General features: G+C 42.6%; 1 protein-coding gene across 1 annotated transcript in view; it reads left to right on the top strand.

Moving 5' to 3' along the window:
- The window catches only part of map3k1 (mitogen-activated protein kinase kinase kinase 1, E3 ubiquitin protein ligase), a 126006-nt gene that overhangs the window by 98030 nt on the left and 13504 nt on the right, over window positions 1-14472 (top strand). The window contains exons 13-14 of the mRNA XM_041184588.1: window positions 1254-1452; window positions 8753-10070. Of these exons, the coding sequence (XP_041040522.1) occupies window positions 1254-1452; window positions 8753-10070 (1517 nt within the window). The remainder of the gene's footprint in view (window positions 1-1253; window positions 1453-8752; window positions 10071-14472) is intronic.

The raw sequence follows: 14472 nt of genomic DNA, 5'->3' as shown, positions 1-14472 counted from the left end.
TTCCCCAGGGATCTGCAGTTGTATTGAAAGTGACACTAGGCTAGGAGGCATAGTGAATTGTGTTAGATGGTAGTGAAAAATTATAAAAGGACATAAACAAATTAAATGACTGGACAAAACTGTGGTAGATAGAGTTCAATGTTGGTAATTGAGTCCTAAGGAAGACAATTTGGATTTTTTCTCTTATTGGCAAATGATGTACACACAGTGCATAGGCACAAAAAGTCAAGAAGGTGAATGGAACATTTAAATTTTATCATTGGAATGCAAAGTGATACTTCTGTTGTACGGATCCTTGGTCGGACTGCATCATACCTCAAAAGTATATATTAGCCATGGAGGATGGGAAAGTAGAAATTTATCAAGATGATGCCAGAGTTTATAGAGCTAAGTTATGAGGACAAGTTGTATAACCTTGCCTTTTATTCCCTTTTAGGTTAGAAGATTGAGAGGTGCTTTAATTGAAGTGTTTAAAATCATGGAAGGATTTGCTAGGTCAGACGTAGAGAAGTTTTTTTTCCCTGGTGAGGAAAATCCAGAACAAGGGGTTGCAAATGAAAAATAGAGTTAGACCATTTAGGAGTGAAATCAGAAAGAGCTTCATACAAAGAGGAATGGAAATCTGTAATAAAAATGGAAAATGCTGGAAAAACTCAGCAGGCCTGGCAACATCTGTGGAGAGAGAAATAGTTAACATTTCAAGTCCAACATGACTCCTCTTCAGAACTGTTCTGAAGGTGAGTCATTTTGGATTCAAAATATTAACTCCGTTTCTCTCTCCACAGATGCTGCCAGACCTGCTGAGTTTTTCAAGCATTTCCTGTTTTTATTTCAGTTTTCCAGCATCCACAGTACTTTTATTTTAGTGGAAATCCATAATTTTCCCCCAAAAAGTGTTTCTGGGGGTCAATTGAAATTTTTGAGACCTTGATCATCAGATTTTTATTAGGTGATATGTGGATTAAAGGGAAGTAAATGGAGCTGAAGTATAGATCAGCTATGACCTAATTGAATAGCCTACTATGTCCCTAAACAGGAAATTTAATTGAGGGAAGAGAGTGAAAGCTAGCATATTTTGGTACGTGAGCTACTGTAGTCAGTGAGCACTTCTGTGATGATGTTTTCTCCATTCATGGCTTTCCATTCATATCCTTGTAACCTATATTTGCTAGATGTAGGGAAAAAAATACTCATTAGCCATCCTGCCTTTGAAATGTAGTCCTAAATGTAACACTCTTGTTTTCTCCTTATAGCGTCCATTGGGGTTGGAGGTGTTGACTATGTCTTAAACTGTATTCTGGGCACCTCAACAGAATCCACTAATTGGCAGGCTTTGCTTGGCCGCCTGTGTCTCATCGACAGACTTTTACTGGAATTTCCAGCTGAATTCTATCCTCACATCGTTTCTGGCAGTGAGGGTCCAGTTGCTCAAACAGAACTTGTGCTAGAAAGGTAATGTATTTCTTTTATATTGCCTTCAAAACTTGATAGGAATGTGTCTTTATATATTTTACATCTGAGACAGTAATTTTAAGATTTGATTATGTCCACAGCTACATATAGATTCTGCTGAAGTAAGCAATATGGACTAAACTAAATGCTGTATTTTTCAGTGCCCTGCTTTTATTTTTAAAATAAATGTAATTTTGGACTCATCATTAGGGAGCTAATTCCCTGTAGTGTTATGCATGAACTTTGATTTATGTGCAACTGTCAACATTAGTAAATATTTGGTATGAGATACTGAACCAGTTGCAAAACCTCAGGCATTCCTGTGAGCTAAATATTAGTTCACAATAGTGAACTTCAATAGACCTACAGGTTATAAGGGAGGAGGCATGTCTGCTTTGGTAGGTTTGTTGGCACTTGTATTTAACAGGGGATTTGAGCAAAGAGCTGTGATCCAGTGTCTTTACTAGTCTGACTTCTGACAGATGACAGCTGCTCTGCAATGCAATGAATTCGTTTTAGAGATGCATACTGGCTGCCATTAATAAACTTTGTAGGATCCAACTTTGATTTATTGGCTTATTGACTCGAGTGTAACTTAAATTTGTTTCCTTTGCAACTGTTTATTTATTATCCTAACCAGCCTGTCAAAGGTACAGCCTAAAAAGTTGTGGTTTGTACAAAATGCAAGTGGTCACCATAGAAATGCATTAAATTGGCGATGGAACAAAATAATTAATGGAAGTTCTTTTATGATGCATGTTAAAAGTTTGAAACTTGCTAGCCATACCAACAATTATATTCTGTAGTGCAATATAGAAAGGAACATGCATTTTTTAAACTTATGAGCCAGCCACAGACTGCACAGCATGTAGTATGAATTGAAACGTTCTTAATCCACGATTTGCCTTTTGAAGTGCATAATACAGAAGCAGGGGTCCGCTATAAAGAATAGAGGTTGCAAGCATTTATACATGGGAGAATCCTGATCAATAATCATTATTGAGCTGCAGTTGGAGGTACTGGCTGCTTTTTAAAACATTAGCTTTACTGTACAACTTGGATTTGTATTTTAATCTAGAAAAATATTCGAGTGAGCTTTACAGAGGAATGAGGAAGACAATGTGAAGTTGAAAGAGGGATTAACTGGGAAGGGTATTCAAAAGATAGGGCAAAATATGTGGGTTTTATGGAAACAAGGAGCATGGAGAAGAATAAGGAATTAGAAAATTCCAAAGTTTAGTTGGGTTTCTCATATTCTGGTTTCATACATTTCCAATTGCCCACACTCAAACCCAAAACGAAGAATTCAGGGGGAGTTGCAACACTGGAGAAGACTGGAGGGATGAGGCCATGGAGGGATTTAAACACGGGTAAGAATTTTAAATTTGAGGCAACGGGAATGGGAGCCAATGTACATTAGCGAGAAGCAAGTTTGGTGAGTGGTACTTGGTGCAGAATAGGATTCGGGTAACAGTGTTTTTAATGGGAGAATGGGAGACCAGTCAGCAGAGCAATGGAATAGTGACATGAATTGGGGTTTCAGCAGCATATGGGCTGAGGTAGGGCGCAGGCCGGTGATGTTACTAAGGGATAAACTTTGTGGTATTGAGTCATAAGCTCAGATCAGTGTTACACAAGGTGGAGTGATAGCTTTGGTGTCCCCATTGTTTACCTACATGAAATTGTGACTTATCCAAAACTGAATGTTAAACAGTCGTCTTGCAGCAGCAAAGAGAGGCTCAGCTGCCTGTCATTGGCATACATGTGGAAGCTGAATCCATGTCTGAATGATGTCACTAAGGGGCAAGATGTATTGAGGAAAAGTATGGGGTTATGGAATGACAGTTGAGTTGATGTAACTACACATTATAGATGATGAGAATAATGCGCCACAGACAAAGTCAGTGAATCTTGTTCTAAACTTACGGCCATTTTAGCACTTTGGCAATAGGAACTTATTTGCTGGGATTCTAATGGAGCTGCAAGACAGATGAGAGCAGAGATTTTTTTTTTAATATTCATTCAGGGGATGTAGGCTTCGTTGACTAGGCCAGCATTTATAGCCCATCCCTAGTTGCCCTTGAGAAGGTGGTGGTGAGCTGCCGCTTTGAACCACTGCCGTCCATGTTGTGTAGGCACACCCATAGTGCTGTTAGGGAGGGAGTTGCTGGACTTAGACTCAGCGACAGTGAAGGAATGGTGATACATTTCCTAGTCAGAGTGGAGAGTTACTTGGAAGGGAACTTCAAGTGGCAGTGTTCCCATCAACCTGCTGCCCTTGTCCTTCTAGATGGTAGTGGTTGTGGGTTTGGAAGGTGCTTTCTAAGGAGCCTTGGTGAATTCCTGCAGTGTATCTTGTAGATGGTACACACTGCGGCTACTGTGCGTTGGTGGTGGAAGAAGTGAATGTTTGTGGATGTGATGCCAATCAAACGGGCTGCTTTTCCCTGGATAATGTCAAGCTTCTTGAGTGTTGTCGGAGCTGCACACCAGGCAAGTGGGAGTCTTCCATCTCACTCCTGACTTGTGCCTAGTAAATGGTGGACAGGCTTTTGAGAGTCAGGAAAAGAGTTACTGGTTGCAGGATTCCTAGCCTCTGACCTGCTCTTGTAGCCACAGTATTTATATGAATGGTGCCGTTCCGTTTCTGGTTAATGGTAGCCCCCCCCCAAGATGTTGATAGTGGGGGATTCAGTGATGGTAATGCTATTGAATGTCATGGGGCGATGGTTAGATTCTCTCTTGTTGGAGATGGTCATTGCCTGGCACTTGTGTCGTGTGAATGTTACTTGCCATTTGTCAGCCCAAGCCTGGATATTGCCCAGGTCTTGCTGCATTTGGACACGGATGGCTTCAGTATCTGAGGAGTCGTGAATGGTATTGAACATTGTGCAATCATCAGTGAACGACCCCACTTCTGACCTTATGATGGAAGGAAGTTCATTGATGAAGTAGCTGAAGTTGGCTGGGCCAGGGACAATACCCTGAGGAACTCCTGCAGTGATGTCCTGGAGCTGAGATGACTGACAACAAAAAGCCACAGCCATCTTCCTTTGTGCTAGGTATGACTCTAACTAGTGGAGAGTTTCCCTCATGATTCCCATTGACTCCAGTTTTGATAGGACTCCTTAATGCCACAGTCCGTCAAATGCCGCCTTGATGTCGAGGGCAGTCACTCTCGCCTCACCTCGGGAGTTCAGCTCTTTTTTGTCCATGTTTGAACCAAGGCCGTAATGAGGTCAGGAGCTGAGTGGCCCTGGCAGAACCCAAACTGGGCGTCAGTGAGCAGGTTATTGTTAAGTAAGTGCTGCTTGATAGCATTGTTGATGACCCCTTCCATGACTTTATTGATGATGGAGAGTAGACTGATGGGGCTGTAATTGGCCAGATTGGATTTGTCCTGCTTCTTGTGTACAAGACATACCTGGGCAATTTTCTACATAGCTAGGTAGATGCCAGTGTTATAGCTGTACTGGAACAGTTTGGTTAGGGGTGCGGCAAATTCTAGAGCACAAGTCTTTAGAACTATTGCTAGAATATTGTCAAACCCTGTAGCCTTTGCGCTATCCACGAGGAGAAAGAGATATTGGCCTGAATTTTGCTGTGCCTGTTATGGCAAGGCTGTAGGCACTATCAATATCCTGGAGCTTACCAGTGACCAGAAACTGAACTAGACCAACCATGTGGCTACAAGAGCAGGTCAGAAACTGGGAATTCTCACCTGAGTAACTCACCACCTGACCCCCCAAAGCTTGCTCACCATCTACAAGTCACAAGTCAGGAGTATGATGGAATGTTTTCCACTTGCTTGATGAGTGCAACTCCAATAAACACTCGAAGCTCAACACCTATCCAGCTCAAAGCAACCTGCTTGATTGGCACCCCATCCACCACCTTCAGATTCACCCCCCTCCACCAATGCATAGTGGCAGCAGTGTGCCCCATCTGCAAGATGCACTGCAGCAACCCGCAATGGTCCTTCAACAGCACCATCCAAACCCCCAGCCTCTGTCCCTAGAAGGACAAGGGCAGTAGATGCACCATCACCATTAAATTCCCCATCAAACCTCCTTGTGAAAGAATTTTTAAAATAAAGCCACATACCCATCATGCTTTGTGGAACTATATCGCCATTCCTTCACTGCAGGGTGAAAATGTTGTAACTCTCTTCCTAACAGCAGTGTGGGCGTACCTACACCTCCTGGACCGCAGTGGTTCAAGAAGGTGGCTCACCACGCCACCTCAGGGCAGTTAAGGTTGGACAATAAATGCTGGCCTTGCCAGCAACACTCACATCCTGTGAACAAATAAAAAAACAACTGGCAGCCATTACTTGGTAAGACACTTCTAATATCTGCACATGCACAGTTAAGTAGAGCAAGTTGTGGACCTGCTGAATAAGCTGGAAATGGGGGTTGATGGGTGAGAACTGAATGAGTGACAGGAGTTTGAAGTAAGCTCAGGTGTTGGTTGGCAGTTCGGATGGCACACTGAGAAGTGGGGTTAATAAGTCATAACAGTTAAATGGATAATTTAATCATGATGACAAAGATCCCTGAGTTTTTCTAACTTATTAGAGCAAAGTAGGGCACACAGAAGTTTAAGGAGCTGGTTAATAGTGAGGAAATAGGATACCGGGGGGGCGGGGGGTCGGGGTCTGGCTTTGCTGAAGTCATTCACCACTCTCCAATCCTCTTGACAGCAGAGGATGATAAAGCTTGGTCCAACCACATCTGGAAATGGTGGCTAAACCAGTTGTGTGCCAGATAAACATTTGCCCCTTCCTCTCGGGGAGCAAAGATGCTGTCTGTACAAGTGAACAGTCAAGATGGGGGACTGAAGATTTTGATCCAGACAAGGATATCGAAAGTATGGTTGGAGAGGGGATTGAGCAAACCTACAGCTGCAAGGCGATTATGAATGGAGGGCCAAAATTTAGCGAGTTGGAGAGCATAAATTACTTGAATTTTTTTTCCTCAATCGTGCAAAGAGCAGATGAAGGTGCAAGAGGTTTTGACCGGGGTAAGAATTATGAATGCTGTGGTTTTGACAGGGGTAAGGGTTATGAATGCTGAGGGATATAGTTTTGACAGGGGTAGAGTTATGAATGCTGAGGGATGTGGTTAGAGATGGAATAACCACAGAAAATACTGGAAGTACTCCAGTTAGGCAGGAAAGTGAAACCATTAACATTTCATGTCGATGACCTTTCGTCAAAACTGGAAAAGGTTAGAAACAAGTACAGTATTGGGGTAGAGGCAGGAGAGATTAAATAGCAAGAGGGCTGATGATGGCTGGAGATGGCCTCATTAGAGATCAGTCCATTTAAAAGACAGACCATGGGTGGTGATAAAGTCAAGGGAGTGGCCATAAATACAAATGGCTTATATGAAGTGGGAGATTTAGGAAGAACATGAGGGCAAGGGGATCTGAGCTGCAGAACTAAAATCAGAGGGTGAGGTTTTGTTAGAGATAAGGGAGGAAGGCTATCTCTGAGAGCAAAAGATTGAGGCTTGGTGCACAATAGTCAATAAGCAGAGCTAGGTGCAAGACTTCAGGAAGAATCAAGGTGTTGCCACTTGTGAGCCAAGTCTTGGTCAAAGTCTAAATTTCAGTAGAATATAATTGTAGTGAGGACGTTATTTACAAGTGAATACACGTTTTGTATGGAAATGCAGGTAAGGGCAGTGATTAACCCCCACCTGAGTAAGGAACAGTGAAGAGTGGGATGAGTAGGAAGTTGAAGGTAGCTCCCAGTAGGTGTACTGTGCAACAAGTTCTCGAGAGAAGAGGATGGGGCACTTCAAGTTACTTGGAAGGCAGGATGGTTCTGTGAGTGCTTTGACAAATGCTGCGAAGCAGAATATAGCTGTATCTATATTAATAAAGGGTCCAGTTTTGGGTGGTGGCTAGAGAGTATAAAGGAAGTAATGTAGTGGTGAGTTGATGTGGGGAGGGTGGAGGCTGGCAGCAACCTACCTGTGAGGGGAGAAATGAAGGTGGCACAACCAGGTGATGGAAAGAGTTAATAAAAAGTTGAAGCAGTGGGCTTGGTTCCAGAGTAACAACCAAAATGTACATGGAAGTAGGTACAAAGGGGGAATTTAGGCTGCATAGGCAATACAAAGCGATTAGGCAAGATAAGTCTCAATCACAAATAGGACCGAGGAGATGATATTAAACAGTTCTAGATTAGGGTGTCCACGAAACCATTGTTCATAGAAAGTTGTGTAGTGAGTGGACCCAGGAGCTATTTGAGAGAGAGAACTTTACCTGAGGCTAGAAATCTTGTGACAAGTAACTCCCCTCCTGACTTCCCAAAGGCTGCCCACCATTTACAAGGCACAAGTCAGGAGTGTGATGGAACACTCCCCATGGATGAGTGCAACTTCCACAACTCGCAAGACACTTGACACCATCTAGGACAAAGCAGCCCACTTGGTTGGCACCACATCCACAAACATTCACCCTCTCCACCACCGACGCACGGTAGCAGCAGTGTGTACTATCTACAAGATGCACTGCAGGAATTCACCAAGCCTCCTTAGATAGCACCTTCCAGATCCATGACCACTACCATCTAGAAGGACAAGGGCAGCAGATGGATGGGAACACTAGCACCTGGAAGCCCCTCTCCAAGTCACTCACCATCCTGACTTGGAAATATATCACCGTTCCTTCACTGTCGCTGAGTCAAAATCCAGGAACTCCCTGGACTGCAGCAGTTCAAGAAGGCAGCTCACCACCACCTTCTCAAGGGCAACAGGGGATGGACAATAAAGGCCAGCCAGTGAAGCCCACATCCCGTGAATGAATTTTAAAAAAAAAACTTCCTTCATCTGAGGTGCTGTTGGAGGTTACTTGGTGGATATCAGACCACAGCAGAGCAGTGGCAATTTTTTTGTGTGAAATTAGGTCTACTGAGCTATTGGAGGATGGGTTGTGTAGCATTAGTAAATTTTGTTGGTAAAGCCCAAAAATCCCTCAACTTGTGATTGCCTTGTGCTGGCCATTGTAAAACTATTAAAACAGCAAACATGCAGTTCTTGAAGGCATTTATTGTAAGACCTGAGAACAGTCAAATCTAAGTACTTAAGTTAACTTGTGGCTTTGTTACTGCTTACAATTGCTAACGTATAGAGAAAAATTTTCCTGAACCACTTACTTTGAAATGATGCCATGCATTGCCTGAACATTACGTATTTAAAATCTATGATCTATAAGTTTCTCTCTGCAATCGGTTTAGAAATGGACAATAAAGAAGTTCTTGTTTCTTATGATGTTCCGGTTTGTTTTCTAGATACAAGAAGCTACTGTCACTTTTGAACTTTGCACTGCAGTCTATTGACAATTCCCATTCAATGGTTGGGAAAATGTCTCGGAGAGTCTTTCTCAGTGCTGCCAGGATGGTTGCAAGAGTGCCTCATGTTTTTGTGAAACTTATACACATGCTGAGTGTAACCAGCTCAACCCATTACATACGTATGCGGCGGCGCTTGATGGCTATAGCGGAGGAAATGGACATTCTTGAAGCCATTCAGTTAGGTATTGAGGACGATCAAACCATGGAAGGAAGACATAATTTTGTAGAGCCCTCAGCACCACAGAACTCGCCATATGCCACAGAAGGCAACTCCCCAGTGAACACAGTGCAGTTATCTGGAAGAGCAATAAAAAGTATGTTAAGTCCTGATCATGATCCTAAATCTGGTGTGAACCCAGATGAAATGGAAGAGATCCTAGGAAATATTTTGTCTGCAAGACTTCCATTGACAACAGTGCCCTGTGAACAACCAAAGACAGCCATTCAAGCACGTCCCAGGCCACTGAGCCAATGTATCAGTTCATGTTCATCGATGACGGCGTTAAATCATTCCCAGCCTTCCTTTCCATCTTTGCCTTCCCCATCATCATCATCATCATCAAGTCCTTTAGCTGGACAAACAGCTATTGATGGTTCCAAACTAAGACCTCAGGGTTTTGTTCCTAGCAAATTTGCATTGTCGTCCCCGAAAGCACAGCGAAAGTTTTCTCTTCAGATTCAAAACAACTGTCCTAAGGATGTCACTGGAGGTAGAGAGACTGAAAAGCTATCTCCAGTTTTTACCCAGGCACGGCCCCCTGCCTCCAGTCAGATCCACAGACCAAAACCATCACGGCCGTGCCAGAATGAAGCAGGGAAATCTCCAGGTGATTTAAGCAGAAGCTGTATGATGCTTGAACTAAAAGATCTCGAGCTTAGTGACCACTGTGGTAGCAATCCAGTTATTCCTAGTGATGAAACTGTATTCACTCCAGTGGAAGATACTTTTCGCCTGGATACTTCAGCAGAACTGAACTCTAGTATGGAAGATCTGCTTGAAGCATCAATGCCTATGTGTGATAGTACTGTTACATTTAAATCTGAAGTTGCCGTGCTTTCTCCCGAGAGGACAGAGACTGACTGTACCTACAATGATGATGTTGATCAGAATCAGAAATGCAAAGAAAAGATGGAAGCAGAGGAGGAGGAGGCACTGGCTGTTGTCTTAGCTATGTCAGCATCTCAGGATGCACTGCCTGCTATTCCTCAGTTGCAGGTTCAGAATGGAGAGGATGTCATTCTCATTCAGTTAGATGTAAGTTTTTTTCCCCTTCCTCCCTCCAAAAAGATCTTTTTAATTCCGATCCTCTTCTATTCCTCTGGGAGCTTCATATCCTTTCAGTATACAACACAATCTTTACAAAGTGAAAAGATGGTTGGCATCTGCCATTAAAATTTCTTTGGAACATGTCTTTTCATTAATGTAATAAGAGACCAATTACACAACTTCCATTCCTTACTGCCCCAGTGCATTTGGAAAAACATACATGTACAAGATGATAAAATGGTTACAGCACAGAAGGAGGCCATTCAGTACATTTTGTCCATTCTGGCTCTCGGCAAGAGCTACCCACCTAATCCCAATTCACTGCTTTTTCCTTGTAGCCCTGCATTTTTTTTCACTTCAGATATTTGTCCAGTTCTCTTTTGAAGGCCTTGCTGAATCTGTCTCCACTATGTTCTTTGAGTCAAATTTCCCCAACGGCTTCTTGCCTACATAGTTGCTATACGGTTGTTATGTCAACTAGAAATTCTTTGTCCACTTGTGGGATCCCTTATTTTAATGTACAAAACATGGAAGTTACCTTTACAGGGAAAAACTGGTTACCCAAATCTGAATCTCAACAACTGAATGTTTTGGCAAAGAATTGCTTTAATTTAGTTCTCTACAAATGTGGTCATATTATTGGGTGCACTCGGTTTATAAATGAGTGCTAGTCTCAGCCTGGTATTGCCATTACCTATAATGCTGCATATCAACCATCCTGAAAAGTGATCATGGTCAGAATAATGATTCCCAAGATCAGTGTGGTGCCTTTGCCAATACAACAATACTGTTGGTTAATGATACTGTGGTCTTTTGGAGCCATTAACTTTAACTTTATACAGTTGTAACTTTGACAATGACCACCTTTATTTTGTTTTATGTTTACCTTGAACCAATGCATGTTATCTTGTGTGAAATGAAGTAGTGTAAATATTTGCTATTTGTGTGATCTGTGTGTGCCATTCTAAAGAACATTGAGATAATTATAGCATCAACCAGTTGCCAAATTTTCACAAGAAAAAGTTAAGCAAATCTAATAAACTTAATAGTGATGAATTAGAAGGAATGAAATGGCTAATTTTGTGTCAAATGCATACTAAACCTTTGTTAACTGGGGAAATGAAATAGTTCTATTATTGCCTAAGAACGCATGTAGGGTTGACTTGTGCTGCAGAGTCACAACTTTTTGAAAGTCCTCATATTATGAAAGAATGTAGGTGAGTTATCTGGAAGCATTGCTGTGCTCCTCATTCAGATTAAGATTGACCCCCGACAGACAAAATCTTTAAACTGGAATGATGGAGGGGCAGGAAGGAACTGCCCATATGAGCTGCGTCTTTTGACATGCTAAAATAAAAGCCCTCAGGAGTGGAATCCTACCCTAATCTAATGGAGAATGATTGCCTGGTTCTCACAGTGGTTTCAGAAACGCTTAAAAATGTTAATGTTAGTATGACTAATGATTAAAGGACGATTGTTGGTGGAAATTTGAACTTTTGCCAGCAAGAGGCCAGTGAGAAGATGTGTTTGGAAATTATGCAAGTTTGAAAGGGCTAACATTTTTTATAATACATGAATACATCAGATGTTCATGGTGATCCAGAACAGAGGAAGGGTTGGTTATGAAGGCAGGATCATGCCATAGGAAAAATGAGTCCAATTTAACATGGCAGTGAATGTAGAGATGATGGTGAGGGGGAACAAATATCTTTAGAGAAAGACTAGGACTAACATTTGAGGAGTTTTAAGTTCCAAGAGTAACTTAAGTTCAGCTGTTAATAGAGTAATTTGTTGACCTCGTGTTTTCCCCCTCTTTGCGCACAGATGTATGTAACTTGGGTGCAAACCAATTACATAGTTTAAAAAAAAATGAGAAATTTGGGCTTAAGTGACTTACAAGCACAAGTACAATAGTCCCAAACCACCTCAATCTCTTACAGGCACCTGCCGACCCTTCTGCCTTGAAACTGGTGGAGCCCCAAAATTACAAAGCCTTGTACGAGTTTCCCACAATTTCACATGCTTGGAGATGGTCTTAAAACTACTAGATATTCAAGCATAGCTGGAAACAATTTATCTGATATTCTTTCGCAATTTTTAAAATCCTCAGACCTGCAGTATAATTTTGTTTACTGCATTTTTATACAGTTATTAGTCACGTTAAAGGTTTGAAAGCTTTCCTGATTCTAGGTATATGTGCCTAATGTCCTTGCACCCCCAACCCCACCAAAATTCTTCATGTCCAACTTGGGTCATTTTTATTTTTTTATTCATTCATGGGATGATGGCTTTGCTGGCTGGGTCAACATTTAATGCCCACCCGTCATTTCCCTTGAGTAGATGGTGGTGAGCTGCTACCTTGAACCGCCGCAGTCCATGTGGCGTAGGTACACCCACAGTGCTGTTAGGAAAGCAGTTCCAGGATTTTTACCCAGCAACAGGGAAGGAACGTCGATATATTTCCAAGTAATGATGGTGAGTGACTTGGAGGGGAACTTCCATGTTGTGTTCCCATCTGTCTACTTACCTGCTGCCTTTGACCTTCTAGATGGTAGTGATCATGGGTTTGGAAGATGCTGTTGATGGAGAATTCCTTCAGTGCATCTTGTAGATGGTGCACACTACTACCACTGTGTGTCGGTGGTGGAGAAAGTGAATGTTTGTGGATGTGGTGCCAATCACACGGGCTGCTTTGTCCTGGATGGTATCAAGCTGCATGAGTGTTGTGGGAACTGCACTCATCCAGGCAAGTGAGGAGTATTCCATCATACTCCTGACTTGTGCCTTCTAGATGGTGGAGAGGCTTTGGGGAGTCAGGAAGTGAGTTACTCGTCACAGGATTCCTAGCCTCTGACCTGCTGTTGTGGCCACAGTATTTATATGGCTAGTCCAGTTCAGCTTCTGGTCAGTGGTAACCCCCCAGGATGTTGATAGTGGGGGATTCAGTGATGGTAATGCCATTGAATGTCAAGGGGCAATGGTTATATTATCTCTTGTTGGAGCTAGTCATTGCCCAGCACTTTTCTGTGGCACGAATGTTACTTGCCGCATGTTACTTCCCTCTTGTTGGTTCCCTCACCACCTGCCACAGCCCCAGTCTAGTGACTAAGCCCTTACTGACCGAGCTGGCTGAGTCATTCTTGGTGATGGACGTTGAAGGTCCCCCCGTCCAGAGTACATTCTGTGCCCTTGTCACCCTCAGTGTTTCCTCCAAGTGATGTTTAACATGGTGGAGCGCAAATTCATTCAGCTGAGGGAGGGTGTTACGTGATAATCAGGAGGTTCCCTTGCCCATGTTTGACCTGATGCTATGAGACTTCCAGGGCAACTCTCTCCCGACTGTATACCACTGTGCTGCCACATCTATTGGGTCTGTCTTGCTGCCGGAGGTTCATGATCTGTAATTCCCTACCAAAGTGTCTTAGCCTGTCTCCTACACTTCATTTTAATGTTTTTTAAGTTTATAGAATGCAAAGTAAAATCTATTACAAGGTTGGGATCAGAACACACTTTTTCTCTTGTGCTCACAACCACATGGCCTCTCTCTTTGCCTCAGTAAAGCATTTGAAATTTGTGTTTTTGTTCTTCAAAATTTGAAGAAGAGCTACTGAACCAAACGCGGTAGGAAGTAAAGAAGAAAATCTAGCAGTACAACTGACTAGAGCTGATCTAATCCTGGAAACTGGATATAATGTAAGATGTTTCCTCAATCGTAGTTCAGCTGATACGAACACAGGATCATCTGCAGAAGTAGCATGCACTTAACATTTCAATCAGTTGGGCACCCTGTTGAGAGCTTAACTATTCTCGGTTATCAGAAATGTGACTGAGTATATGTTCAAACCCTACTTCCAAATAGAATTTAGCTTTCTTCCATTATTATCAATGTGATTGCATGCAATGTTTTGGATTAGGGGAGTGTGGATTTTAGTAAAATAAGGCAGGATCTGGCCAAGGTAGACTGGGAACAGCTACTTGTGGGGAAATCTACAGAGGAACAGTGGGGGGGGGTGTTCAAAAAGGAAATGGGGAGGGTACAGGCTAAACATTTACCCTCTAGGGTGAGAGGAAGGAGTAACAAGCCCAGAGAACCATGGATGACCAGAGGTATTCAGGTTACGATGAGAAGGAAAAGAGAGGCTCTTAGCAGGTACAAGGGAAGCAAATCAGCAGAGGCATTAGTGGAGTACAGACGGTGCAGGGTGGAGCTTAAGAAAGCAATTAGGAGAGCAAAGAGGGGATATGAGAAAGCTCTGGCTGGTAAAAGTAGGGAAAATCCCAAGATATTCTATAAGTATATCAATGGGAAGAAGATAACCAGGGAAAGAGTAGGGCCCATAAGGGACCAAGGGGGCAATCTATGGGTGGAGCCAGAGGACATCGCTAGAGT

The sequence above is a fragment of the Carcharodon carcharias genome, chromosome 1 (assembly GCF_017639515.1).
Source record: "Carcharodon carcharias isolate sCarCar2 chromosome 1, sCarCar2.pri, whole genome shotgun sequence".
NCBI classification, from domain to species: domain Eukaryota; kingdom Metazoa; phylum Chordata; class Chondrichthyes; order Lamniformes; family Lamnidae; genus Carcharodon; species Carcharodon carcharias.
The sequence above is the reverse complement of the archived record's forward strand: the minus strand, read 5'-3'. Positions and strand labels throughout refer to the sequence as shown.